Consider the following 27,613-nt stretch of genomic DNA (forward strand, 5'->3'; position numbering starts at 1 on the left):
ATTTACGTTCTTAAAAATCCAAAGAAGAGAATTCTTCACTGGTCAATAGGGATGAAAAGGGAAATTGTTCTACACTTATTCACATACTATACACGCCTGCCCTGCCCCGTGCAATGGCTCCCCAGATATTGAGAAGGCGCGAAGGCACATAAAACCAGAGCTGTATGAAAATAACTTTTCTAGGTTGTTAATAGACACTAATATTATCAGGCAGGCTAATATTTACCCCTGCTATGGGAGCATTATTCATTGAATAGCACCTTAAATAGTCGAACAAATTTTATGCAGTTATAATAAATAAATTCTACTCTCTTTTATTATCAAACTTAATTACAGTCAAGGTAAGTCATAACATCCGCACTTTGCAACTCAGATTTAAGGCCAGTGAATATAAAACCTGTGCATATCTACTTCATCGGAAATTATATATCTGACGCATATTAAATTATGTACCTATTCCTCTATACAATGTCATGCCATAGGCAGGTGTCTGTATGCACTGGCAAAATGTGGTGCCTTTTTGCAGGAAAAAAAGAGAACGGAAGAGGAAAATATTTAGCTAAATTATAATGACTCTTAGGATATAACATCAACGCCTCCTGGCATTACTGTGATTTGACCATCCTTCTGTAACTGACGTTTGCTGTTTTTATTGGAAATGACACAGCTTAAATGAACACGTCCTCAAAATACAAGTTTCATATTTCATTCAGAAGCCGTGCACTGTGCTGAGTCACTGGTTCAGCTCTGGCTCGGGCAGGGGGAAACCATCCATACCATTCCCCTCAGCGCTTGGTGTTTCCTAGGGATGCACCGTTTGCTCACACTTTCCCAGCCAGCCGTGCTCGGAAAGTGTTTCCCAACGTGCAAACTGCCCTGCACTGCGCGTACCAAATCACCGTGTGGCTGAAGCAGTGATTGTAATGAACGCTTCTGCTTGCTGAAATCAATTCAGCCTTGGTTATAAACCCAATGGAGGCATTCAAGCAGAATGAAATGTCTGGTTTAAACACATATTAGTTTAGTATTATCTGTATTTTAATGAAGCAAAAACTCAATTTGTTGTTCTAACAGATGGTGGTTCTTTTATCTGTATGTAAATTTTGAGTATTTTGCTTACATTTTCAAATTCATGAACGAGTGTTGCCTAAGTCTGTAAAACACTTAGAGGGTGAAAAGTACTTTAGACAATAGGAATAATCCATAAACTATACCTGTGCGATAGGTGAGTAAGTGCTCTCATTACCATCTCAGAGGGAGGGACAGGCGCATGGAGCCAGAGCTGGTCCTCCAGCGTTTCTGCCTCCTGGGCTGACACTCGCTCCATTTTATCGTGCCTCTGTACTTTCAGATTCTGCTGATGTGTTTCTTTTACAAATCAATCATTCTAGAGGTAATTAACATTTAAAAGCCAGGTTTCTTTTAATTCCATTAGTATATTTGTGACAAGAACTGTGTTGGCAGAATACAAAGGTTAAGAGTTACAATGAAGAACAAGTTTTAGGATAAATGAAAGTTAAGGCCCGAAATAGCCTGACAATACCCCATTAATCTGCTCACTATTGACACAATAGTGCTCTGTTGTGTCAATGAGGATTTAAGAAGCTTTGCAGCACATGTTACTGATAGTTTATCATATCAATAGGAGCCTGCATGTATTTGTGTTTAAAAACCTGTGGCTGTGTAATTCCCTGACTGCACACGTATTGTAAGTGCACATGCTTTAAATCCTTACATAAAGTGGTTTCTAGCCATGCAGCAAATTTTGAAACTATAATAAACTACCATATTTAAACGCAGACACAAGATATTAGTCTTGGCTATGCCAAAATCCTCTAAAATGCTGTCCTAGACTGAAACCCTGTGCCCTGCAGGAACGCGATCAGATTCTCAGCATAGTGTCATCTGCCTAATTGAAGCAGAAGGAGATTTAAGCTGTATTAATCTCTCATCCTGATATATGGAAGCCTTGAGTCAGCTTGCGGCTGGGATGTATAGTGGAGAAGAAAGGTCTGTTCCCACCAGCTGCCCCTCTCAGAGCGGAGGGGAGTGCGCAGCCACGACCCAAGCAGATGCCGCAGGCTGTGCCATGCCTCCGTGCCCCGGCGGTGCGAATGGCCAGGCCCGTCACAAGAACCATGTCTCAAATGAAGAGGTGGGTGGCTTTTCTAGGACTGCGTTTTTTCTGGCTGGCACCACCAGCAAGCATTTCAAAATCCAAGAAGCAAACCCCAGCTGTAACGTCCTGGTGTGGGTATCTTGCACCTGGGTGCCCAGACCCTCCATAAATCCACACGGCGGTGGGTCTGCTTGGTGTTTGACTTCCAGCGAAAAGGCCACGGAGCTAATCTGTGAGCCAAATCCTCCTCTTTGAGGCACTCTAAGCTTTTTTGTCCTCAGGTTGCAATCTGATTCCTAACCGAGCGGGTAGGCTCTATCGCAGCATTTTTATGCACTGTGCAGATTTTGATGGTTTCCAGATTAGGGCTGTTTTAAGGGAAAATAACAAACGTCCTTGCACCTTTAACCAGGCGGCAGCTCCTGGGGTGCAACATAGCTGTGCTGTGTTTGCTGTGAGGAAGCCCGTAATGATCTCGCCTTTAGCCTGTCACCACTAGGAAACATCAGAGAGAGACAGCCAAGGGACGGAGTTGCCAAAAACGTCCTATTCCCATGGCCGAGAGATTTTGTTGGCATCATCTCTAAAGAGGATTTACTATGGGCCAAATCCTGGCGCCCTTCCTTGGATGAATCAGTTCTCAAGAGGCAACGCTCCCGCTGTGACTGCTGCATGCGGAAAAACCTGCAGGATCAGCCCAAAAAATTGGGAGTACGAAGTGCCAGCCTTCCAAGGCTCGCGATGGTGGCAGCCGGTGGTGGCAGCGTGCGGCTCAGGGCAGGGACCTGGGAGTCACATGTGAGCCACACGGATGTTTCCCCAGCAAAAATGTTTTTTACTCAGATTTTTTCTGATTTCCAGTCAAACAGGCACAGATGATACAGTTTGGCAACTAAGCCTATTTATTATTTTTTTTCCTCACAGGGGCATCCAAAATATTTCGTGGCACTGTAAGCCTTAATTAATTTATCTTTCATGCGAAGAAAAATGAATTAGTGACAGCTATTTCCTGGACTTCATTTCTGGGATTAAACCCTTTGTTTCTGGACTATCTGTGGGGATTTTGGAGAGGCACTTAGAAAGATGTCACTTCAAGGACACCCACCCCCACACACCCCCGAAACACTCCTCTGCAAAACTGAGGCTCGTTACCCCGCGCAATGGCATCGCTCGCTGGGACTTTTTCCTTTCCAAGTAGGAATGACCGGCGCTGCGCGGCGGCACCGCGGGTGCGGAGCGGGGTGCCCTGCCCGCGGCTTCGCCCCGAGGTTCTTTCCGCGGCGGCGGGGGGCGCAGGGGGCTGCATGGGGGGGGCGGGGACTGGACGTGGAGGGGGCTGTGAGTAGGGGGTGCGGGGGCTGGAGGCGGGGGGGACAGGGGGCTGCGGGCGGAGGGGGCTGGAGGCGGGGGGGGCAGGGGGCTGCGGGCGGGGGGGCTGGAGGCGGAGTGGCAGGGTTGGCCGAGGTGGGTCGGCAGCGGCAGAACTACAGGCGAAGTTTGCGGCGGCTCCGCGCACGCAGCCGCGGCCGGGAGCGGGGGATGGAGGCGCGGGTCAGCGGCCGGGGCGGGGCCCCCCCGCCGTGGCGGGGCCGCGCTGCCGGGGGCGCCGGGGGCCGCGCCGGGGGCGGACGGACACACCGGAAAGTTGGCAGCGGGCGCGGCGGGGCGGGGGCGCTGTTGGCGCGGCGGGGGGGGCGGGGCGCGGCCCGGGGCGGGCGGGAGTCGATACATTAGAGGCCGGGAGGGGGCGGGGGGCGGGTCCTGCGAGGCCCCGCCCCCGCGCTGGCGCGGCTCGGTCCGGAGCGCAGCGCCGGGATGGGGCGCCCGGCGGGGGACAGCGGGCGGAGGAGGCGGCCCCGCCGGCGGGCGGCGGCGGCAGCGGCAGGTACGCGGGGGCGCTGCCGAGCGGAGCGGGCGGCCGCGGCGGGTGCCGGCGCTGGCCGGGCCGGGCGGGGGGGCGCCGCAGCCGCAGCGGAGCCGTTCGGTTTGTCCCCGGCGCGATCACCCCGCGGCGCTCGGGGTGAGTTGAGGCAGCGGCGGGGAGTGATTTACGGGCTCCCCGCAGCAGCCGGTCGCTGGGAGGCGGCGGGAACCGTGTTCCGAGCTCCCCATCGGTTACGGATGGAAACGAATCCCGGAGGCGGCCGCAATTGCCCTCGCGCAGGGCCGGGGTCGCCGCCGCCGCCGTGCGCATCGCGCCGCTCAGGTGCGGAGCGGAGAAACTTTGTGGGGGGGGGAGGGGGCGCTCGGGTGCTGCAGAAACCGATACAGCGGCTTGCAGAGAGCAATTAGGAAGGGTTTAAAGCCTTCTTTATTATTTATAAGCCCGGGATGAAAAGGGAAGGTCACGCAGCTCTATCTAGGTGGGTGTTACGCGGGGGCTGCGGGGGCGGCCGTGCTGGGGTCCGTGTAGCGCCGTGCCAGTGTATCCTGTGAGTAGCAGAGGGCGGTGCGGCGCCTCAGGCCGGGGTTGCCGAAAATCCGGGCGGTCCGCTGGAGATCCTACTTGTTCGGTGGATACAGCTGTTTTTTAGTGGGTTTCTGCTGGTCTGCGAGTTGTCCCCCACTGGCGGCCGGGATGCTGCCTGCATGGCCGGGAGGGTCAGGGCAGCAAAATTCAGCCCTGGGTGCGTAAAGTCACTTGTATTTGTGTGTGTGCGTGGCGTAGAATGTATCTACTTCTGAGCATAGCAGCGGCGGTGATGGCTCGTAACGCTCACATATGTGGCACTTGCTGTGCAGATGGTATTGTGGCTCATCCGTGCACACACACACACACACGCTTCACACATAATGTGCCGGAATTAAAGCAAACTTCCACCAAAATGCCGTTCTGTGCTCTGTAAATGGGTGGTGGGGGTTTTCCCTGGTTTTATTTCCTTTGGGGAAAAACGTGCATCCTTATCGGGATACCTTTGTGTTCCATATCGTTAATGAATCAATAAACATTCTTAAGAAAAGACTTAAGTATTATTTGAAGGAACAGCTTCCTTCTGTCTTGGAGGCTTTTGCTGCTGGTCTGTTGCTCTCACATACAGATACTTTCACACAGAATTTTCTGAGGTTCTCTCCTTTTTCCAAGTGCAACAGGAAGCCCATTGTAAAGCTTTGCAATCACTTTTGTGGCAAAAGAGAATAGGCGTTTTTCCTGCTTTATTCATACTGTAAAATTCCGTGCACCTCCAAAGTCTGCTTAAGTTGCTATTCAGTAAATTAAGCTGTATGTAATCATGTTTAATGTGGTAAGTGACAGGCATATTTTGTTATGTTGGCAGATATTGTATAAACATTTACTCTGGCTTAGATAAGTAGAAATTGCCAGTTGAGTGCTTGCTCTGATTCCTTTTCTATATAATCATGAACTTTAACACTTCTTGTAGTAACTAATATAAAGCTCAGTTGTTTTAAAAACAGGAAGAAAAAGTTTGCAGTAAGAATTAATTAATGCTCTGAATTATGTAGCTCAGGACAGCCAAAAAAGTATAACCTAGAGGCTCTAAATCGGTTTATTTAACTAGCTTTTTGCTTCCATCCACACCTTTAGTTCTAGGGAACAGCTACCTTCCTTCCCTCATATCCCGCAGTCTGTCACTACCTGTTTTCCTTTATGGTCGAGATGCAACAAAGATAACATCATTTTCTAAACGTGCTTTGTGTGATGCAGGAGTGTGTGCCAGGAATACGGTGATGGCCCTGTCAAAGCTTGACGAACCAGCTGTGTGGCTGTGGGTTTTTCCCCTGCCTGTCGTGCCCTCAGAGCTGGACCATCTGAGCATCCCCACCTCCCCTGAACGGCCAGTCTGAGCTGGCTATCAGAGCAGATGCTTTAGCCCTTGGAGCCACCGTAACTTTGATGTAGACTTACGAAGAGCGCTCATTTAGATAGAATGCTTAATTATAGATGCAATTAATTCTGACTAAATTGGTCTTTGATCTGATTGGTCCTGTCATACGAGATCTGTGAAGGTAAAGAAAAGGACGTCATAGCAGCTCACTTCAAAGCGTCTTTTAGGCATTTGTAATAACGTATCTTCTGGTCTTACTTCAGTTGGTCACATACAGGATTACAGCTCTTGATTTTTATGGGGTTTAAGTTATTTTAAAAAAATTACTGCACTTAACACAGGATTCAGCGTCCCTTGAAGTTGGTTGAAGCCCATTTAGCTGGACAGAACCTGTACAGAAATGTTGAAATGCCTTTGTTATGCTTCTTTCTGGAAAAAAATAAATTTGAAATCTGAAGTCAAGTGGAGATCCTATGTGAATATGGTCATTTTTCATCAAATGTCATAGAAGTGGCACGACAGGCTGTTTCAATTCTAGTCTTTCTTTGTAAGACAAAGGAAACAGTTGCATCAATAGCTTCTGTGCTCATGTAAGCTTACATTAAGCTGACTTATGTTGTGGTCTGATGTTTTTCAAGGAATACTAGATGTGTTTGCTTTGCTTACTGAACAGAGAAGGTGGTGGCTGATTACATACTCATGTCTTAGACCTATAATTCCAGTTTGAAAAAAAAATATTGGATGTCTTTCCATTGGATGAAGTGATAATTTACTCCACAAGTAATTAAGAAAAGATGGAAGGCATATTACTTGCATTGGGTAGTACAAGTTATTTTCAGTCTTAGCAGCTCTGTATGTAATTAAAACAGTTCAGATGTTGCTTTCGTCAAAACTGCTGTTAGAACAGATGATCTGTTTTCTTATGCATCAGATAAGCTACTGCCGTTACCGTTAAAATCCATCTAAGCCATTTTATTAAGTTGTTACTTGTTCTGTGAATAGCTGCCAGCCTCGAGTTCAAAAGAAAGTAGGTTCTGGTTTGTTCCCATGTCACATGGAAGAGGTGTGCAGCGAAAATCGTGTTACTGCCCTTCCGATGCTGTTTTCCGGAGCTCTGCATGTTGTCTGCTGAAGCCCACTTTCCTTCCTCATGGCTTGACAGTAATTACAGTACAGCTAATATCAGAACTTGATTCAGTTTATTCAAATGGGAAGACTGTTGAATTGTCCCACTTCCAAAGTCAAATGTTTGTGTTAACCACAGAGATCAAATCTGTAGTGCACATACATAACTTTGAGTAGTGTTTATTTCCCTAACTTTTCTGTTCCATTCAGCTTTTGTTAACTAACCCAGATTAGCATTTTAACAACCCTGAAGTGAACTTCTGCCATTCTCCCTGCTTGGACAGTGTGTGTAGACCATCCATCATTCTGTCCTTGGCCACAACAGGCTACTGGCTCCATAACCATTTGGAGCTCCACAGAAACCATCCGACTGTGAACAGCACAGCTGGCTACAGCAATTTTTTCTTCCACACCACTGGCGGCATTGTCTGGCTATGGTAACTAAAGTTAACATCCAGAACGTGAAGTTTCTTTAGCCTTGGCCCCCCGGCCAGCCCCCGGTGCAGCTCAGCGGCACACCTGCAGAAGGGCTGCAAGATGACTGGGGCAGCCACTGGGCTCCTCTCTTCAAGGCTCCAGTTTGGAGGCAGCAACCTGTTGCTGGGAGTGGGATTGCGTTAACTCCGAGCTTGCTGGGGAGGCAGCTTGCTAGCTGAACCCTGTGCTCGCTCCGCTTGCAGGTCGGGGTGTGCTTTGAAAGCCGCCAGCTACAGAAACAGAACTCGCTGCTTTAACTTAGCCACGCAAACTGCCAGAGAGCACAGAAAGGAATGGAGAATTTCGGCTGTGTATTTCACACATTCTTGTAGAAGCCTTTTTAGTTCCACAACGGAAACCATGTGATTTCACAGGATCTGTGCCCAGACTCTAATACTTGCTACAGATGCTTTCCTTGGTTTGTTTTGCAGATCTATGAATGCAAAAGGAATGAAGTCCTTGCAGGATTTATTGTTTTAATTCTGATGTGCGCTGCAAATGGCAGGTAACTGGCAGGTGAATCTGCCTGTGGCTCTGTGCTAATTTTACTTGTTGAGACTTTCGCATGATTTAAATAAATTGGCCTAGCGTGGCTGGCTGTCATGCGTGAGCCGCAGCTTTCTCGCTAGAAGAGAACTCTTGCTTTCAAGAGCAGGGGAGGTCAGGAGGTGCTCCCAGGCAGGGAGGGGCTGGATGGAGGTGGAGGAGCAAAGAAGTGCTGGTGGAAGAGGAGGAGCAAGGAGCTCAAGCAAGCAAGTGACATTTGTTCTGTCCGGCATGGTTACAAACCTTGCAAATGAAATCAGTCCCTGGACAGCTTTGATTTATATTCTCACACAGGAGATTGGCCTTGGTCCGCCTGACCTTGGTAGCGTTACAGAGGTCGTATTTGCACACAGATACTCTTGCAAAAGGGGTTGTTGTTGCTGTTACTTCTTTTTTTAACTGTTGCATCCAGGAGCCAAATGGCAGCCCAGGTTTCTAATTCGATGGGCGCGGGATAAAGGCAGAGTGAGAAGGATGATGCTGTTCCTGGTGGTGGATGGTTGGAGCAGAGCTGGCAGATGGGTACAGCCAGGCAGCGGCCCCCAGGAGCAGGGGCTGCGTTGGCCTGCAGCAGCATGCTGGCGTGCAGGCTGCCTAAACAGAGCCGAGCTGCATGTGTCGGGAAGGGGCCACAATGCTTGTAGGCAGCAGGGGCAAGAGAGCGCTTTGAAGAGGGCTCAGGATGAGAGCGGGGCGGTAATCGGCAGGTGGGTGCTGGGAGGCTGTTCCAGCGCAAGGGGACAGCGGGGAAGGGGCACAGAGGTGCTCACCGGAGGGGATGGACGAGCAGCAGGGACCAGCATCACAGCCTGGCTGCCCACCCGGGGCGGGAGGGAACCTCGCAGGGGATGAGAGGCGAGCAGCTGGCTGCTGGGCTCGGCTGTTCCTGCGACAACGGGCTTTTCTTAATGTGAGTCACAAATGGCCGTGACAGCTGGGCCCCTGCGTTCCCCAGCATCACCCAGGTGTGGGCTCGCACCTCTGCTGGGCAGGACCTTCCACGGAGCTTTGTTGTGGTGTGAAACAAAAGGCATTTGTTCCCCTGGAGTGCTGCCGCCGTGTTCCCTGGTGTGGCTGTGGGTGCCGGGGCTGCGGCAGGGACGCCACTGATGGAACGTGTCGCTGCTATTTCCGTGCGTGCCTATCACGAGAGATGCACTTTGGGGTCAACAGAAAATTCTCACGCTTGTATTTCAAGCCCTTGTTTCTCTGTCCCACATGGTACCTCCTTCCCGTGCTGTGTGACCACTTGGCGTGCCCTACTGGGCCGTGTAACCATCCGGGTTTGGAAGACTCCAGAGAAGAAAAAAAGTGTATTTAACTGACAGGAGCCTTAGCGCGTAGTTAAGGCTACAGAATTAACGTTTTAGATGGGGTTTGGCTGTAGCCCACTGTTCGTGAGGGAGCTGCCGCTCCGCCTGTGTGATGGCCGTTAAACCAAGAGCGCGGTCAGCAGCCTGCGTGGTCCCCCAGCGATGCAGCACCCCGTGTTACACATCGGGGTGCTGCCTGGCTGCGTCAAGGGGCTCGGCACCCTGCGGACGTGACTTGACCCGGCCAGGCTGCGGGGCGGGAGGGGGCCCTCTGGCTTTCCAGCAGTTGTCCGAGAGCCTGCACTGGCCCCCCTGGCAAATACAGCTCATTTGTGTGTGTTGCCACCTGGAGACAAGTGCGGACGAGGAGGGTGAGGATAAGGGAGCAGAAGCAGCGGTGTGAAAGCTGTCAGTGGTGTGCGAACAATGTCCCCAGGTGTCTTGTGAAAGGAGTCATAAGGGGGGGAAGAAAAAAATCATCTCGCAGAGTTGAATGGTTCCTTTCAATTTGCAAACTTCTGCTCTCCATGACAGTTTCTTTAACCCAGCACGTGTTTATCGAAGATTAACACTGAAAAGCCAGTAATTTGGTTTTGCTCGGTAAATCATATTTTCTTCGTAAAGTAAATGCAGTGGGGATATTTTTATCATTATGTACTTTTTTTCCTTAATGGTAACCTCAGACAAAACATTCTTTGGGGATTAATCTGATTCCCTGCAAGTGTACGGCTAGATATTTTTTTTTTTTTTTTGTCTTGTGTGCCACTATACAGGTTTTGCTGTGAGAGTGGATTATGGCTTTTCCTCCCCTTAAAGCGTCAGGTTTTCATCCCTGCCAAAGACAGGACAAGCACCGCTCTGATTGCACAGTGGTCTGACGTGGCAAACTGGGCCAGCACAAACCTGGATGTATTTGGGGCAGCTGTGGAGGGAAAATAGAACTGCAGAGGTACATGGCGTGTGGATCCGATGTGATTAGTTGTGCTCTTACACTGGCCCGATATTACGGGTGATAACATAAGGATTTAGGGAAACATTGTAATTGTATTGGGGATCTTGGGAGGCTGGTATGGAGGAGAGAACGGGACAGGCTGTCATGTAAAGCTTTAAAGCCCTAAGTCGCATTCCCTGATTTGCCACAGATTTCCTTGTGACCTTGATTCAAGCACTTGCAGTCCATATGTTACTGATTTCAAATTTTATTATTTTAATATTATTTTTTTTTTACTTTTAAAGGTCTGATCTGTGGCTTCTTTGTGGCTCACTAGTCAGAATGCCAAAGCATATTGATGCCAATACTTTCCTGCCTTACAGGGGGAGTGGGATCATGGGGTGATGTAGCCCACGTCAAAGAGGGGAGGGTGGTGCCCAGCTCTGGCTGAGCCCTGTTCCAGATGAGTGCCGAGCGTGGCTCTGCAGGTTGTGTTCGGCCCAAGGAGAGCGGGTAGTTCTGTGATGCGGAGGATCCCCCACACGGATGGGATGCGGTACAGGGACATGGCCAAGCTCAGGACCTAGAGCAGGATAGCCATGGCTGCTCGCTGTACCAATCCTGCTTCCCACCCCAAGCTGGCAGTAATACGGGTGTAACTTACCTAACTGCATTTGTATCTGTTTAGTAACTTCAGCAGACTGCAGGGTAAAGAATCAGCTGGATCAAATCCTGCGCTAATTTGTCTGATTTTAAAAAATAAATTGTTTGCCACCCTCTGTGTTCTTGATAAGCCAGGTATTCCCAGTAGACCCTCAGCACAGACACCTCTCAAGACGTACCTCTGCCCCTCCAATGGTCCCCAGGGTCTCGCAGCGTGAGCACCATTGTTCTACCCCGTGGATATATGTATATACATACATTTACAAATACACACTCGGAGACTACAAAAGCAACAAATGTAATAATGTGATCCAACTGTTCAGTGCTAGGCTAGAAAGAAGTATTTTTCTGCCATTATGTGAAAATTTAGCGTGACTGGAACAGAGTCTGCATTTGATTAGGCAATTTAAGAAATGTAAGAGACTTCATACTGTAGGGCAGTGCTGCAAAACAATTGCTCGGAACATGTTCTAAAATTGGTTTGCCTTCACCAGATTTCCATGTGTTTCTGCACGACATCTCAAATGAAAATACAAGCAGTCACGTGGCAAGTGACTACATTTTGCTATTATGGTAAATAAAAGCAGCAGTTTAAACAATTATTCCAAATTCTGAGTAGGTTTTGAGATGAAAAAACACAAAACTCTCCCTCTATTTACTTTCCAGCCTAGGAAAGACATTTCATAACACATCCTTTCACTGGCATAGTTAATCTTTAATGCTTAACAAGATAATAGTAAATGTTAACTTTGAGCTCAGGCTTCCTCCAGGTTTTCATGCCTGCATTTTGTACATGTAATTGATTGTGCCCAGGAAAGTGGCAGAGCACATGCTTTGCATATACAAACAGGTTAACTGGGCGGCCAGCTACCAGATTTGTCCGTGCAGGAAAACCAAGCCTAGCTAAAACCCTGTTGTTCCCCCGTCTCCACGGGCAGTACTCCCGCAGGCGAGGCGGGCTGCCCGTTCCAGCCCCGAGAATGGCACACTGCTAACACCGGCGCAGTGCTTGAGATGCTGTGATGTGTTTCTTGCCAGTTGACAGTCTCCTGCCTCTCTCCTGGCGTTTTCCAGCAGCCATTTACTTTCTCTTTGAAGTGAGAGCAGTGGCATGCAGCAGCCTTTTCCCCAGCAGCAGCAACCGAAGCCAGCAAGCCCCATGCTTGAGCAAGGCACAGTGCTGAGATGCTGGAGGGATGTTTATAGCAGAGGAGAGCAGTGGGTGGGAAGAAGTGATGCTTTCTGGAGTGAGGTTGACAGCAACATTGTCTGGAGCACAGCCTGTTGAGCAGTGGATGTGCCTGCCTTCTCCGCAGTGCAAATCCCTGTTTTTTCCTTCAGCTGGCCTGCTTGCTGGGGCGTGTTCTTTCCCCCAGACCTCCCTTCCATTTCAAAACAGCCCGTTCGCTTCATCGTGTAGGCAAGCCCTGACCTCCTGGGCTCCAGCCAGGTCTAAAATGGGCAGTGCTTATCTCGGGGATCGGGGCTGGAGCGCAGCTGGAGGTGAAGGCTGCTCTCTGCGCTGCTGGGAGGTGGCAGGGCTTGCAAACAGAGACCCAGGGGTGCCGCCAGCAGCTGGCGGTGGCGTCAGCTGGACTTGTGCAAGTTCTACCCGAGACCTTCATTATGGCCTCACCTGCGAATACTGGTTTGTACCTGTCCCAGAGCTGCCTTATCAAGATGATGCCTAATCATGCCGAAACGTGGCAGTTTTGCTATGGAATGGCGTGCTCTGGGCGTGCAGGAGGGACACTTCTGCGCCTGGGCTGCTCACCCAGCGCGGCAGCCAGCCCTCCTGGAGGGAGGGGAAGGGAACGCTTTGGCCAGGGGTTGGGGCTTTTGTTTGGGGCCACAGGGGGTGGTTTGGTTGCATCCAAGTCTCTACTGTAAGTAATTAGATCTTCATCATCGTGGGTTGAGACTTCTCTCTAGTTTCCAGGATAAAAGTGTTTCCGACTGAAAAACACGATGGAAGCGCGGGGCAGCCCTGCCCTGGCTGTGAGCTGGAGGCGCGCGGGAGCTGAGCTTGCCCTGCCGCCCGGGGCTGCTCTCCCCGGCACGGTGGCATTGCAGTCCTGGGCTGGGGGTTGGGGCAGGGATGGGGGCTCCTGCTGCCGGTGTTGCCCATGGCCAGGAATTCACGGAGGGTCAGCACTGAGAGCGTAGAACAGCCCTGAACATCATTGCATCGACATTCTCTGCACCGGTCCTTGGGCACTTTCACGGACAAATTTAGTATTTCCTAGGGGGGTCTCAGCTGGGCACGAGCAGTTTGGATGCATAAAACACAGACCTGCTACAACGGGGAATCCAGAGCCCGGCGTCGGTTACAGAACCTTGCCCTTTATCACCGATAGCTCGACCCTGGCAAGCTTTCAAGGGGAGCATGTCCTGCGGGAGCTTTGTGAAACGGAACCGATTCAGCCATAGATGTGAGCTGAAATCAAAGGTTGGTTTCAGCTGGAGGACTTTTGTATCACCCTGGTAAGGGAAGGTAGTTAACATTAACTCTCAAAAATTAACTTAAAATAAACATAATTGAAGCAATCACTTCCAGTTTGCTCAGCATTTTATTTCCTTTCCTGCTGAAACTACCTGTGTTCGAGTCAATTTTTGATCACAGGAGAATTTAGCCCTCAAAGTGCATCTAATCAACCACTAAACATTTGCATCGTTAAAAAGTCACCCTATCCATTTTGCAAGCGTTCTGTCAGCTTGTTCCAGAGCAAGAGGGGTGTGCTTTCTGCAACATTAAAAGCATGCAAACAACCCAAGTGTAGCTAGCACTACCATAAGCCAATTAAGATGAAAGCTGTGATGCTCAGTGGTAGGGTTTCATCACTTTATTATTAAACTATCTTCTTTTACTTAGGCACAGATCAAAAGGTGTTAATGCAGAATCCTTAAAAGTCGTCAAGTATTATCTTAAAATAACAGACCTGTTATTTGCACTTTCATGCTCAATTAATATCGTGGCTCCAAATATCCTAATTTTTTTCTTCCGAGCTGCAGACTTTAAAGCTGTTATAGAAATAAAGGATGCCTAGATACTGCAAGTTGAAATTTGATGGGTTTTCTTATTTATTCATGCAAAATCATGCTCTAAGCTTCTAAAATGGACTACAAGAATTAAGTATGTTTCTTTTGTTATAACCACAGGTTTTCTTCCTGTGTTATTTGATAATTAGCTGAAACAATCTGTCACTGAACTCCACAATACAAATTTATCACATCACAGACAATCTCTGAGATTTGAATGTACACTAAACCCCTGTGTCAGGCATTGCCTTCAGGAACTGAAGTCAGCCTTCATTAGAAGCAGCATGCTTACACTGGAATGCCATTTGAAAAAAAAAATATTAAAAAAATCACACTTGCATTGATGCTGGCTGTTGTACCCTTGTTTTGGGAGGACTTACCACACTATAAAACAATTGCATCATTGGAAAACCTATGTATAGATATGACCTAAAATGGGAATCTGATCCCCCTGCTTCTCATCTGATAGATACTGATGCAGATTTTTAAGGCAAATGTTGCATTCTGTGTGGAATACTTTCTGGCTTGTAAGCAAATGACTCATTATACCCATTTCATGCAGTGAGACATAGAAAAAAGGAGCAAGACTGGAAAAAATAGAGGTAGGACAAAGGGTTGTTTGCTCCTTCTCTAGAGTTCAAGCCACCAGACGCGAGGCCATGCTGGTCTTATATTTTGGCATGGATGATAGAAAAATGCTTCGTTTTCATGTTTTGATTACCAAAACCCGCTTTGGCCTGGTTCCCCTAGTGTGTGGCTCTGCGGTAGTTATTTTGTTCCACGCACAGCAGAGATAAGGTGCTGTTCTGAGTGAACATGCTGGTGCACCCATGGTTGCCACCGCATACGTTTCTGCAGCGAGTCTAGAGCACCGCTGAAGGCGGCCTGTACCACCTTCATGTATTTTCTTCGAAATGTTTTGTCTTCTGAAAAGCTTGACCTGCTTGATAGACCAAAACTCAGCAACAAGGTGCCTTTCTGTACCATGCACTGGTGAAGTGCAGCTCCAGCCCTTGCAGCAGCACCAGCACCTCGCCGGCAAGCTGTTCCCTGCACCTGGCTCAAGAAGCTGAGCTTCTCCCACCTGGTAGCAGTTACTGTCAGCAAGTAAACTCCGATGTGAATCCTACCCCCGCAGCAGCCGCTGCCAGCACGGCTTTTAACTTCATGAAGCCAAGAGTGGGAACCGTACCCTTTTCAGCTAGTGTTTTTCAGCCTGCAGTTAGTGTACCGTCGGTGATTTGTACATCAAGAGAGAATCCCTGAGGCCATAGTAAACAGTATTTTTAACCTTTTTACACCAGTCCTTTACATCCAAAAAAAAAGGGGGGGGGGGAGGGGTGCGCCTTGTGTTTGACGCCAGTAGGTTCCCGTTTGGAGACTGACGTGACTTTTATTTGGTTGCAAGTGCAATCTGTGACTTGCTGTAGCCCAGCCAACAGGTCTGTGTTGTTTGCGTGGTCTTCTGGTTAAAGAGTTTCGGAGCACTGGTTTGGGCAGCTGCTCGGTGCCCTGCAGGCACTGCCCAGGGATGCACTGTGACCCTCACTGGGGCTTGTCTCAAGGGCTGAGAGGACTGGAAGTTGCAGAGGGTCTGCTTTGCTCTCCATCAGGGAGAGGAACAGGAGCCTCAGCTGTAGGTCCCAAGAAACCTGCTGAGCATCTCTGAACAAACAGCAGTAAAGGACTCTTTTGCTTTAACTTTTTATCTTATTATTGGAGTGGTTTCATGCTCAAAATTTCAGAAGATGCTATCTCAGAAATGCACTAGTTAGTGCATTTGCACTAATTAGTGCCCTCAGGGAGCCATTTGCATGCAGGAAGGAGCAGAGGACAACAGGGATTTCCCGATCTGCTGAAGTCCAGTCACTTGGGGCTGTGGGAAACCGCAGCACATGAACTGACTGAGCTCAGCGCGTTGCTAATCAGTCCTGCCTGTCCCCCCTCGGTGCCATGGTTAACGCGTACCCCCAAGCCCAGAGGAGACCCTTGATCTCACCTAACGGCCTGATTTGCCCTGTGTCTGGGGGAGAGGGAACACCATGTAGTCATTTCAGCCTTTTCGTGTTATGTGCCTGTTTTTCAGCGTTTATTATTGCAACCTTTTTCTCCTTTGCCTCGCCAAGCTCTCCACAAGTGAACTAACTTTTAGGATATATCTTTTGTTCTGACCTATCTTGAACCTCAGCCTGGATTTGCTGTACCACACTCCTGTCTGCGCTTAGCATTTCGAGAAGCATTTATTGTGTTAAGGAGATTTTTTAAGATACTTTTTTTTTTTTTTTTTTCGAGTGAATAGAAGATATTGCATCAGTCTGGTTTGAAGCTATTTTATGTGTTGCTTCTTTCCAGCTGGCTGAATGCCCTTTCCCTTCCCCCCTCCTCTTTTACGTGGTAGCACACGGAAAGATGATTGATGGAGTGTCACCAGCGCGTTGTCAAAGGCTGGAGTAGATTAATGGGCAAGAAACACCAGCCTGTTCCCCTTCATGTGTGATTGTTTGAAGGCAGGCTCATATTTTAACAGAAATGATGCCCTGCTCCTCTGGATTCCCCCAATCAGGAATTGAAGGATGGGATTCATATGTGAGATTGAGAGGTGCCAGCCACAAGGAGCCAGTTTGTGACTTGGGACAACCGCCTGCCTTCCACTTGACCAAGAGCCCTGGCCTGAAGGCTTGCTTCAGTCAGGCTGCTGTCCTCTTCACCGGTGTGGATCTGTGCCACCAGTTAACATTTACACCTCCCTTTCTTGGTGTTTGCAGACAAAAGTAGTTACGGCACAGACCAAATGGCCCAGAGATCTTGGATCTGGTACTGCCTTTTCCACCCAGTGGCACTGGCCCGTTCGCGTGTGCTGCAAGGAGCGACCCCCACCAGCTCCGTGCCTTTGCAAAGGCTTTTTTGGTGGTTGGCCTCCGTAACAAATTTGCCCTTGATCTGTGCCTCAGTTCCCCAGCTGCAAAATAAACGGGGATAGTAATATGGTAATTTCCAAACATTGCACTTGCCATGAATTATTTCCTAGCAGAAATGCTAGGAATGCAATTTATAAGAGAAATTAATCAGACTGGTCTGAATCCTGGCTGGGGAAAAACAATCAGGCCCAGAGTGTGATTGTTTTCTGCGTTTTCTTGAAGGTAGACATTGCCAGCGTTTCATCATCAGCTGTTCTGGTCCAAACAGATACTTCAGCATTGTTATTCGTAGTCCCCAGCAGCGGCCTCCGTTAAAAGGTTGAATGTGGCAAGAATTATGTCTCTCGCACCATGGTATCTGTGCCTACCAGAAGCATACACCTGGCTGTCATAAACGCCTGTTCCAAGGTCTAGATGGAGCCCATTTTTCTGATTATCCAGGGAACAGCTGCTCTTCCAAGTTTATTCTCTTTTCAGCGGTTCTGATCTCAAGCCTATGTCCAAGCAGCTAAAAGATGCATTTTCTTCTCATATGTAGCTAGAAATCAGGGCTACTCTTCTTGTAATGTTTTAACAAGAAAAATAATGAATAGATACAATTGCCTGTCGTTTGCTGATCTAGCTCAGCTCTGTCCGCTCTTCTGTCCTCGCAGGACAAGGGTCTGTGCTTCCTGAGATGTAGGTGTTTGCTTGCACCAAGACTTGTGACAGGTGATGTTTAGTTGAAAGAGACTGCTGAACATAACTGTTCCTGCCTTTTATGTTCTCAGAGTTCATCTCTGGAGTATGTTCAGAGGTTTGAGGGGTTTCTGAGGAAGACATCAACATGCATTTGTTCCTGCTCTCGGTGCAATCTCCAGGGAGGTGCATCCCGTGTTTTTACATTTAGAAAAGTTTGCTTTGGTTTAGGGAGTATGATATACCCCCTGAAATTTGAATCTAATTGAGAGAACTCGATACTCTCTTTGTCTACCTGGCATTTTGGTCATTTCCTTTTTGGTTTTGTGACAGTGTGGTTGTAGGTCACGGTTGTTGCGGCCACCAGGTAGCAGATTGCCCTTTTGTCCTCTGCAGCCGTCTCCTCCAGTCCAGAAGACATTCTCTGCCTTTGGAAGGCAGGTTGTATTCAAGTTTTGTATTTGTTGCCCCAGTGAATTCCTCCTAGAGGGAATATTGGAAGGAAAGAGAGGAAAAAGGAAACTTCCTAATGCATGCCCGTGCGTGCTGCTGGCAGAACTTGTGCAGGCTGCAGGTTGCGTGCATTTTGCAGCCAGGCCAGGGTCTCTTTGAGTCACGATGTGTGGGTCACAAACAACCTCATCTTCTGTGCTAACTGGAGCCTACATGCCTGGGAGAGATTCTTGCTCTTTGGCAGTTTGTATTCATTTGTTCTCCAAGAAGATGAGGCTTCAGGGAGGACTTCTGCTAAGCACCTTACAGATGTTACTTTGCACTGACTCAACGTCCAGTTTGTGTGCCTGCCCTTTCTCTTCTTCCTCTGGGACAGCAGTGGGCTGGATATTTGGAGCCTGCTTTTCTTAGGGTGGGAAAAAAAAGGACCAAAAAAAAAAGAAAGATTGTGTAACCATTAATGATTTGTTATTGTGTCTGGGAGCCACCGTGCTGCAGGACTTTGCCTTAATGGTGCTTTCACAAGAAAGAGCTAATTTGACTAACTTTATTAATTCCAGTTTGTTTTAAGTTTGCTCATTAGTAATTTAACGCAAGATGCTTCAGCTGAAGGGGCCATGTCAGGACAAGGAAGAGCAGAGGGAAAGTGCCAGGAATCATTAGTGTTTATTAACCACTGCACTCATCAATCTTGACTAGGAGCACAGCCCATTCGTTCTGGACTGGTGGACTGAGATACAGAAATATCATTAACGGTGGAAAATGCTTCTTTTCAGGTCAGTCTGTAATGGACGGGCATTCAGACACCACCCTGTCGCCAAATGCTAGCAGGCTGTGAGCTGCTCTGCGCGCAGCCCAGCCTGATCCGCCTGAGCTCGGCAGCCTCATGGAAGGACCAAGCCCTGCCCCTAGCCAGCCCTGCTATCAATTAACAAATACAGTATTTTCATCCTCAGTAAACATTACTGAAAGGTTAAGTGTTGTTATGAAGGGGGTTTTTAATTGCTTTTCAAATTATTAAATGATTAATACTTATGTGCTGTGCTGGATCAAGCCTGGCACTTTGTACTGGCAACGCGTACCTCTCGCAGCGATTCTTGCAACATTAAAATGGCAAGGCTTCTGTTTTTTCCTGTTTAGACAAAGAGTTTAATAACCAATTTCAGCAACTGCAAGGCATTGAGCTGGTGACTCAAAGCTCTGACCTGCGAATCGGGGCTGAATGAATGCCTCCAGAAGGTTGGAGGAGGGAACAGTGCGATGTTTGCCAGGTTTCTAACAAGAAATCTGACCCCTGCCCGGACCACTTGTGGTCATTAAGGATCACATTAAGGATCATGTTTCACTTAGAGATGCGTTTTCTTGCATCCTACCCAAATTGCAACTTGAGTAGTTACATTCTGCTCACTAAAATATCCCTGCGGTTTAATTGGAGAAGCTATGTTTCCCTTCCCCTCTTCAAAGCTTTGTTGTATAACGTTGTGGTGCTATCATAACACGTGCCGTATAACCTATAGAGCGCGCGTGCACGCGCACACACAAAAACACCCCACCATGAAAGTCTCCGAAGTTGCCAGCTTTCTACAGTAACAAATAGAACTGGGGGAAAGGGGCATCTTTGGAACCCAGTCCAGCATTGTGCCCCCATTTGAGTCTCTTGCCGCCCTTGCGAAGCATGTGACAAGCACTGTCACAGTGCAGAGGCAGCATTTTTGCATTTACTATACATGTGTGTATGTCACTGCACCAGGCAACACGTCAAGTGTCTGGTCTTAGACATCAGGTCTTTCGCAGTGAGCATGTCAGGCGTAGTGTTGTGATGGCACATCCCAGAAATAAGCAATAATTTTAAAACGTGGTATGGATGTTCAGACAGCTTGTGTGTGTCATGACTTTTTGTGGATAAGATTTAGGTATTTTATGGGGAAAGGGTTTTATTGGATGACAATCCGTGATAGAGAGGATGGAAAGAGATTGCAGTTTAATTAAAATTCTAATCCCAAGTTTGACAATTTTTCTTGCCAGGTCAGCAGCCTGCATGTTCTGTTTGTGATTCCCGTGAATTAAATGGGCTGACAGTCGACAGCTTCTTTGGAAATGCCTGTAAATCCAGCTAAAAATTAGCAAACATCAATGTGTTTCAGAGCAGCTTTGCGTAGGGATATGTCACGCAGCAGTTTCCCATCAACGTACATCCAGGAGCCTTCCATAAGCACCAGTTTAGCCCACTGCTGCCAGTGCTCAAACACAAACGGAAAAACCCTCCTGCCGTAGGAAGTCACATGCGCTGCCAAAAGCTCACCGGCGCGTTCCTCTTTCCCAGGTAGCTAACCAGTGTTGCCACAAAGGTGGTACTGACCTTCCACCAGCCATGAGGCTTCCTCTGCTCTGTGCCTCCGTGATGCTGATGAGTCTCTCCCAGTGCCGAGCTGTCAGCTTCCCTGAAGACGAGGACCCTATTAACGTCGTTGACTACCACTGTAAGTAAATCTGCAAATGGTGCTAACCGCTAGGGGAGAAGTTCTAATGTTGGGTTTTGTTGGGTTTTTTTACCTTAGGAGGTTAATAAAATAAAAAATAAAAAAAAGTCGGTTTCCTTTCAAATTGAAATGTGTTTACTGGCTTTGTATCTTTAATAGAACACTTAATCATTTTCTTAAAAAAAGCAATCAGAAATACAGCAATAACTTCAGGAAAAAGAACATTTGCTGACATTAGCCATCTTTTTCTCATTTATATTCAAGACATTACTCAAGGAATTTAGTTTAAACCCTTCTACACCTAGTATATACAGCTAATCAATGCCATATATTGATTCTTTAGCTCTATAATCCTGAGTGATGGTGTAGCCCATTTTTACTTGCAGATTCAAGGCAATATCCAGTATTTAGAGGACGCCCTTCAGGCAATGAATCTCAGCACAGACTGGACTTCCAACTGATGTTGAAAATTCGAGACACACTTTATATCACTGGCAGGTAATTTTCCCTCACTCAGTTCATTAGATTAAAATTCTATTCTCTTCTGGTTTTGCATTTATGTGTAAAATTCATTTGGAAAAATCTGTGGAATATGATAAAAATTAGAACTGGGGGAGGACTTCCCAGAGAAACATACTGTATCTATGGCCAGTGCATGAAAATTGGATTTGAAGGCTGCAGTTACTGTAGTTATGCTAAAGCCAATGATCAAATACTCTTTTCGCTCTTTTATATTGCTGCCCTGATAAAAACCTCTCCTGATCATTTTAAACTTGGACCGACACATCAGGGATGTAGGAAGTGAGGATAACACATTTAAATACTTAAGTGGACAGCGGGACACTGTGGGTGCTCTCCAAGGACCACACCAATAAAAATCAAAACCACCCCACGTTGCCTATGACCAGCCTCCTCCGATCTGTATTAAACACAGAAAATCCATAAGCATTTCATAAAAGTTTCTGGTCTAACAAAGCACTCTAAAAATAGATTTAGCTTATCAAAAACAAGGCCCAAATTTACTTGTGTTTTTACTCTTTGCAAACAGGGACCAAGTTTACACTGTAAACTTAAATGAAGTTCCAAAATCAGAAGTTACTCCAAGCAAGGTGAGTAGGTAGAGCTGCAGGCAAGGGAGAGGTATTTTCTTAGGGTTTTAATTTTTTAAGATCTTTTCGTGGAAAGGAAATTAAATGTCCTTTTCTGGTTTGATTTAACAGAAATTAACATGGAGGTCAAGGCAGCAGGACAGAGAGAACTGTGCTATGAAAGGCAAACATAAAGTAAGTTTAGCATATACATTCTAGAAAAACAACACTAATGTTTATTGTATACGTAAAGTCTGTGATTAATACATCTTGCTCTCTTTTCAGGATGAATGCCATAACTTCATTAAAGTCTTTGTTCCAAGAAACGATGAGATGGTGTTTGTCTGTGGAACAAACGCATTTAACCCTATGTGCAGATACTATCAGGTAAGAATATTGAAAATGTCATTGATCCGTTACTGGTTTTGCTTACTCTAATTATGCTACAGCAAATACATCTAGTGTGATGGGAGCGTGCTTCAAGGTGAAATAAAACCAGACAGAAGCCAATGTGCTGAATTAAGTTTTGTGGAAAGACAATGTTATGATTTTATGCTAGTGTACAAAATAGAAATGACGCTATCACCCATTTTTCTTCTCTAGCTGAATACCTTAGAGTATGATGGGGAGGAAATTAGTGGTTTGGCAAGGTGCCCATTTGATGCCAGACAAACCAATGTCGCCCTCTTTGCTGGTAAGAACTTTTGCTTGTAATGAGTCTAAATGATTAATGACGCCAAAGGAGCCAGAGAGCTTTTAAAGCAAGCACAGGAAAGCTAAAGGTGTCATGGTGCCCCTGCTCTTGAATTTTTTAGAGGGGCTCCAAAGGATTAGAATCTGAGCTGTTAATAAATAGGTTACGGCAATTTGGGGAAGAGTGACAGTAAAGAAACGGTGAAAAATACAGGCTAGTCGGAATTCTGTAGATTATTAAAGGCCTCTTAATACCACGTTTTCAACTTCCGTTGTAGATGGAAAATTGTATTCAGCAACAGTAGCAGATTTCCTGGCAAGTGATGCTGTTATTTATCGCAGCATGGGGGATGGATCTGCCCTAAGAACAATAAAGTATGATTCCAAATGGATAAAAGGTAATTTGGGGGAGTATTTTCCCATCACATGACAAATGTAATTTCAGTGACACAGAGGGTCAGGTAATTCACAGCCAGCGGGCTTTATACGTATGCTACAATGTCAGCATATATGTGGCTTTCGATATAGTACGATTGCAATAAAAAAGCAGTTTAATACAATTAAAACAAAATTTTTGTTCAATACGTGAATGCATGAATCTTCAGTAACAAAATACCTTAGCTGAAATGCAATTTCTGTGAGGTCTTTTCACAGTCCATTAGCCAATATTAAATACTTCAAGTTCATTTAAGCTCCAGTGCACCCGCATTTGGACATCCTAAAATATCCAGAAGACTGGAGCTCACGGTAGCTGGTATGGACCTGTGGAGAAGCCACCAAGTCACGCAGCATAGTGAGTGTCGTGTGCCAGTTGTCTAATTCTGTGAAGTAACCTTCTCCTTGCTCTTTCTTACAGAACCACACTTCCTCCATGCCATAGAATACGGGAACTACGTTTACTTCTTCTTCCGAGAAATTGCTGTAGAGCACAATAATTTAGGCAAGGTAGGTGTTGTCACAACGAGCTGTCAGGTAGCCGTGAGTCGTAGCAGGATGAGATCATCCTAAAACAGCATCACTAACGAGCACGGTTTACAATATGAAGTGTGGACTGGTACAGAGTTCGCACAATTTTCCCATCAGTATAATTTATGGGGGGAGGGGTGGGAAGGGAACCAGAACAGTGGATTCTTCAACCAAATAATTGTTTCTGGTCTCTATGCCTTGCTGTTAGGCGACCTTGCTACTGGTATCTTTTAGTATTGCTGTTGCTGTTCCCTTAACAGTTGTGGCAAGTAATGGAAAATCTGAGGGTTTTTTTCATGCTTATCAAAGAAACAAAAGAAAACAACACAAAAGAAGAGTTTCAAGGAAGTTTCTCTAATGTCCCTGGATATTGAATAATTCAGTCATGCCAGTACAGAGTATAATACTCGTGCCTCACCATGGAAGGATATTCTATAATAAATTATTAAATCCTTTACACATGGTTAATTAAAGTCTTTAAATCTCACTAACAATATGATTTTGAAGGGAAAAAAGGGCGGGGACAAGCTGCATTGTTGCATTTGCTTGGTGATAACATTAAGATGCCTGTGCACGACGAGCTAAACACCATTTGCTTTCATCCTTTCTGTGCACGTAAACGGCAGCTTCCTGTTAACAAAGTCATCTTTGGTATTTTATTAACAGCTCAGAAACAAGCACTGCTTTCCTAGTATCTCTCAAACCTTTCTCCATTTCCCTTTCCCCCCTTTTTATTTTTTCCTTTTTCTATTTTCCTCCACAGGCTGTGTATTCCCGTGTGGCACGCATATGCAAAAATGACATGGGGGGGTCCCAAAGAGTCCTGGAGAAACATTGGACATCCTTTCTGAAAGCTCGGCTCAACTGTTCGGTTCCCGGGGATTCATTCTTCTACTTTGATGTTCTGCAGTCTATCACAGACATAATAGAAATCAATGGAGTCCCCATGGTTGTCGGTGTGTTCACCACGCAGCTTAACAGGTGAGAGATGAGCAACCTTACATCAAAGGCAGTTCTCTGGTTCTCTCTTACACTGAAATTGGTGCCATTGTAGTCATGAGTTTTCACAACTATTTTTCTAATTTTACAGCATCCCTGGTTCAGCAGTCTGTGCTTTCAGCATGGATGACATTGAGAAAGTCTTCAAAGGGAGATTTAAAGAACAAAAGACTCCTGACTCTGTTTGGACAGCTGTACCTGAAGACAAAGTACCAAAGCCAAGGTAAAAGGTTCTTACTCATGAATGCCATAATATTGTCCTTGCAAAGAGCTACCTTAAATCAGCTGCACTCTTGAGTGTCTTGTCGGGTGAAAACCAAAGCAGAGCTTTACGCTTCAGCCATAAGGATGCTCATTAGCAGGCTGCCTTCTCATTAACTAAAATGCCAAGAGGAAAACAATGTTATTCTCCTTTCAGACCTGGCTGCTGTGCAAAACACGGCCTAGCAGAGGCTTACAAAACCTCCATTGATTTCCCAGACGAAACACTTTCCTTCATCAAATCTCATCCTTTGATGGACTCAGCTGTTCCCTCGGTCATTGAGGAGCCCTGGTTTACCAAAACACGTGTCAGGTATGACACCATTCAGAAATGACACGTGAAAAGGAAAAACAAGAAAATGCACTGTTAATGATATGCCCTTTGGTCTTGATAGATACAGATTAACGGCAATTGCTGTAGACCATGCTGCTGGACCCTACCAGAACTACACAGTCATATTTGTTGGCTCTGAAGCAGGAGTAGTACTCAAAATCTTGGCAAAGACCAGGCCTTTTTCTTTGAATGACAGCGTATTACTGGAAGAGATTGAAGCGTATAATCATGCAAAGTAAGTATTACCATAACACCTAAGCTCTTCATCTAGTCCTTGGTACCTAGCTAAAACAAGCTATGGCAAATGAAAACCGACTCATTATCACCATCACCACTTGTTTGTTATTGCACGGTGTTCCTCAGGTTGAATACCCTGAAAATATTTGGTCACTTGCCGTTTTGCATGGGTTGAGTGAACAACCTAATTCCATTCCAGTGACATCAGTGATGCAGTCTAATTCTTCCGCAAACAGATAGCTTCTTCCTGAATATGAAACGTCAGAACTAGCCGCTGCTGTTAAAAAGGAATGATGTGAGCTTATCTTGAGGGTTTCTCAAGAGTGACCAATGTATAAACTGCATCTAATCATTTTAATCTTGTTTTTTCTGGCACAAAGAATTTAGGAATGGAAGCATTCCAATTAGACTGTACAGGTGTCCAATACAGGACTCCTGTTCTGCTGAGATATTTATGCCGACTGAGAGAACAAAGAAAATGGATTTGGATTTTTTCCCTACATAGTTCAGCAAACTTGTCACCTAGCTGTAAATAGGGGCCAGAAGCTGGCATTTGATAATCCATAGATTTGTTTAGAAATCGCTCAGCAAAGACCACTAAGTTACATTTATATATGTAAAGTCTCTTTTCAGTAGCTACAGGGACAATAAAATGTTTGCAGTGTAAGCACTGCACAGAGTACGACGGTTACTAAAACTATGGCCTTCTGTTATTTTTGATGAACAGGTGTAATGCTGAGAGCGAGGAGGACAGAAGAGTCATTTCCCTTCAGCTGGATAGAGACCACCATGCTCTGTTCGTGGCATTCTCCAGCTGCGTCATTAGAATTCCTCTGAGTCGGTGTGAGCGTCACGGGTCATGTAAAAAGTACGGCCCCATTCCTGAACTCTCCCTTAAAGGAAGGGCACCAACATTTCTTGGGAAGGAAGTAAAAAATGCATGATTTCTTGGGGTTTTTCTCTTGCAAGGGCATGTATTGCTTCACGGGACCCGTACTGTGGCTGGTTAGACCACGAGGTGTGTGGAAGAGTGACGCCAGGCATGCTGTAAGTACCCCTTTCCAAATCGGCCTCACATCTCTACGTATGCCCTAGAGACCGCACGAGCTCGTATCCTGTTCCTCTTCTCTTGCACTCAATTAAGATATTTCCAGGTGGTTTAAAGGTGGTTTATCGGTGTGCTCTATGTCCAAGAGAACAGAAAAAGTCTGACCTAACTCTGCAGTCTCTAGGTGAAGACTCTCTTTTAGCAGGAGTTTTACATATGTGTGGGAGGACAAGTAGACCTGTAGGAAGAGCAGTTGGAAGCAGGAAGGCAAGAAATTGCTGCCTGCAAAGCTGAGCAGCTCAGAGAGGACAGGACATAGCATCCCCTCCCAGGCGTGCTCACGGCCAGGGCGCAGTCAACTGCAAATGTGAAGGCACGGGATTCACAGTGGGAAAAGAGTTAAGGTTTTGCCTCCACACTGGAGCTGGGGTGATATATATGCATACCAAAGGCATTTTGCAAAAATCAAGTCTGTAATATACAGTGCATTAGCAGCTGTATCTTAAAAGAGGCCTTTGTAGCAGGCCACTGCAAGCTTTAACTAGTATAATTGGACAGTTGTAGCTAAAACCAAGAGCATGCCCAATGCAGAAGACACGATGAAGTTGCTGAAAAAAGGAACATTTTTTTATTTCTTTCCATTTCCTGGCATAAGCAGGTACATAGAGTTTTAAAGCCTGGTTATAACTAACTTGTGCATTTTGTAAAAGAATTTTTTTGGGCCATACGCCAGCTCTTGTATATGTTTCCATTTGCTGCTTCCAGAAAAAAAAAATAAATCACTATTTGTCTCCCTACTAATACTGTTAATTGCAGGTTCTCTTTGTTTGTTTCATACAACCACAGCACTGGAGGATACGTACAAGATGTTGAATACGGCAACACGGCGCAGCTAGGGGACTGCCATGGTAAGGCTGAGTCATTGCTGCTCATTTCTTATGTCTCAACAGTAGTCTGTGGCCACACCTCACTATGGATGTTAAATATGTGATGAGCTTTTCAGTAACCCGATGAACACATCACCTGGTGTTACTGCGAATGTTCACAAAGCTGAGCTTTTTGGTCCTGGGTGGCAGAGTTTTGTCTTTCCTTCACCAGTTTGCAACTATTTGGGGTCTACAGCAAAGTATTGAAGAATTTATTTTTTTGTAACCAGTAATATTTTAGTTTTTATTTTCCATTACTCAGGTTTGAGATCTTTTGCTTTCTTTTTGTTACTTTTTACTGATTACTTGTTCCTTTAATTCTTTTAGAAATTTTGCCTACTACAGCTACACCAGATTACAAAATATTTGGCGACCCAACATCTGGTTAGTTTTTTTTAATTTTTTTGAATTAATGACCTTTACTTTCCTTCAGTTCAGCATTTTCAGCCCTTTTTTCCTTCCTTTTGCACAGTTGGCAATCCTCCATTTTTGTGCTTTTACTCATGTTCCCACTGATGGTAAAGATAGTCAGAC

At 46.3% G+C, this 27,613-nt stretch overlaps 1 protein-coding gene across 17 annotated transcripts in view; it reads left to right on the forward strand.

The window, feature by feature from the left end:
- SEMA6D (semaphorin 6D) overlaps positions 1-27,613 on the forward strand; it is a 226,878-nt gene that overhangs the window by 191,577 nt on the left and 7,688 nt on the right. For 2 of the 17 annotated variants that reach the window (XM_080394669.1, XM_080394662.1), the window contains exons 1-17: positions 8,025-13,408; positions 20,371-20,527; positions 20,914-21,025; positions 21,576-21,636; positions 21,748-21,810; positions 21,901-22,002; positions 22,219-22,309; positions 22,587-22,706; positions 23,165-23,253; positions 24,038-24,255; positions 24,365-24,496; positions 24,692-24,847; positions 24,930-25,103; positions 25,833-25,973; positions 26,075-26,152; positions 27,000-27,061; positions 27,407-27,463. In XM_080394669.1, the coding sequence (XP_080250795.1) occupies positions 13,346-13,408; positions 20,371-20,527; positions 20,914-21,025; positions 21,576-21,636; positions 21,748-21,810; positions 21,901-22,002; positions 22,219-22,309; positions 22,587-22,706; positions 23,165-23,253; positions 24,038-24,255; positions 24,365-24,496; positions 24,692-24,847; positions 24,930-25,103; positions 25,833-25,973; positions 26,075-26,152; positions 27,000-27,061; positions 27,407-27,463 (1,876 nt within the window). In that variant the 5' untranslated portion in view covers positions 8,025-13,345. The other 15 variants (XM_080394665.1, XM_080394666.1, XM_080394667.1 and 12 more) reach the window with 15 other exon arrangements.

The sequence above is a fragment of the Falco punctatus genome (genome assembly GCF_963210335.1).
Source record: "Falco punctatus genome assembly, chromosome: 7".
In the NCBI taxonomy this organism is placed as follows: Eukaryota; Metazoa; Chordata; class Aves; order Falconiformes; family Falconidae; genus Falco; species Falco punctatus.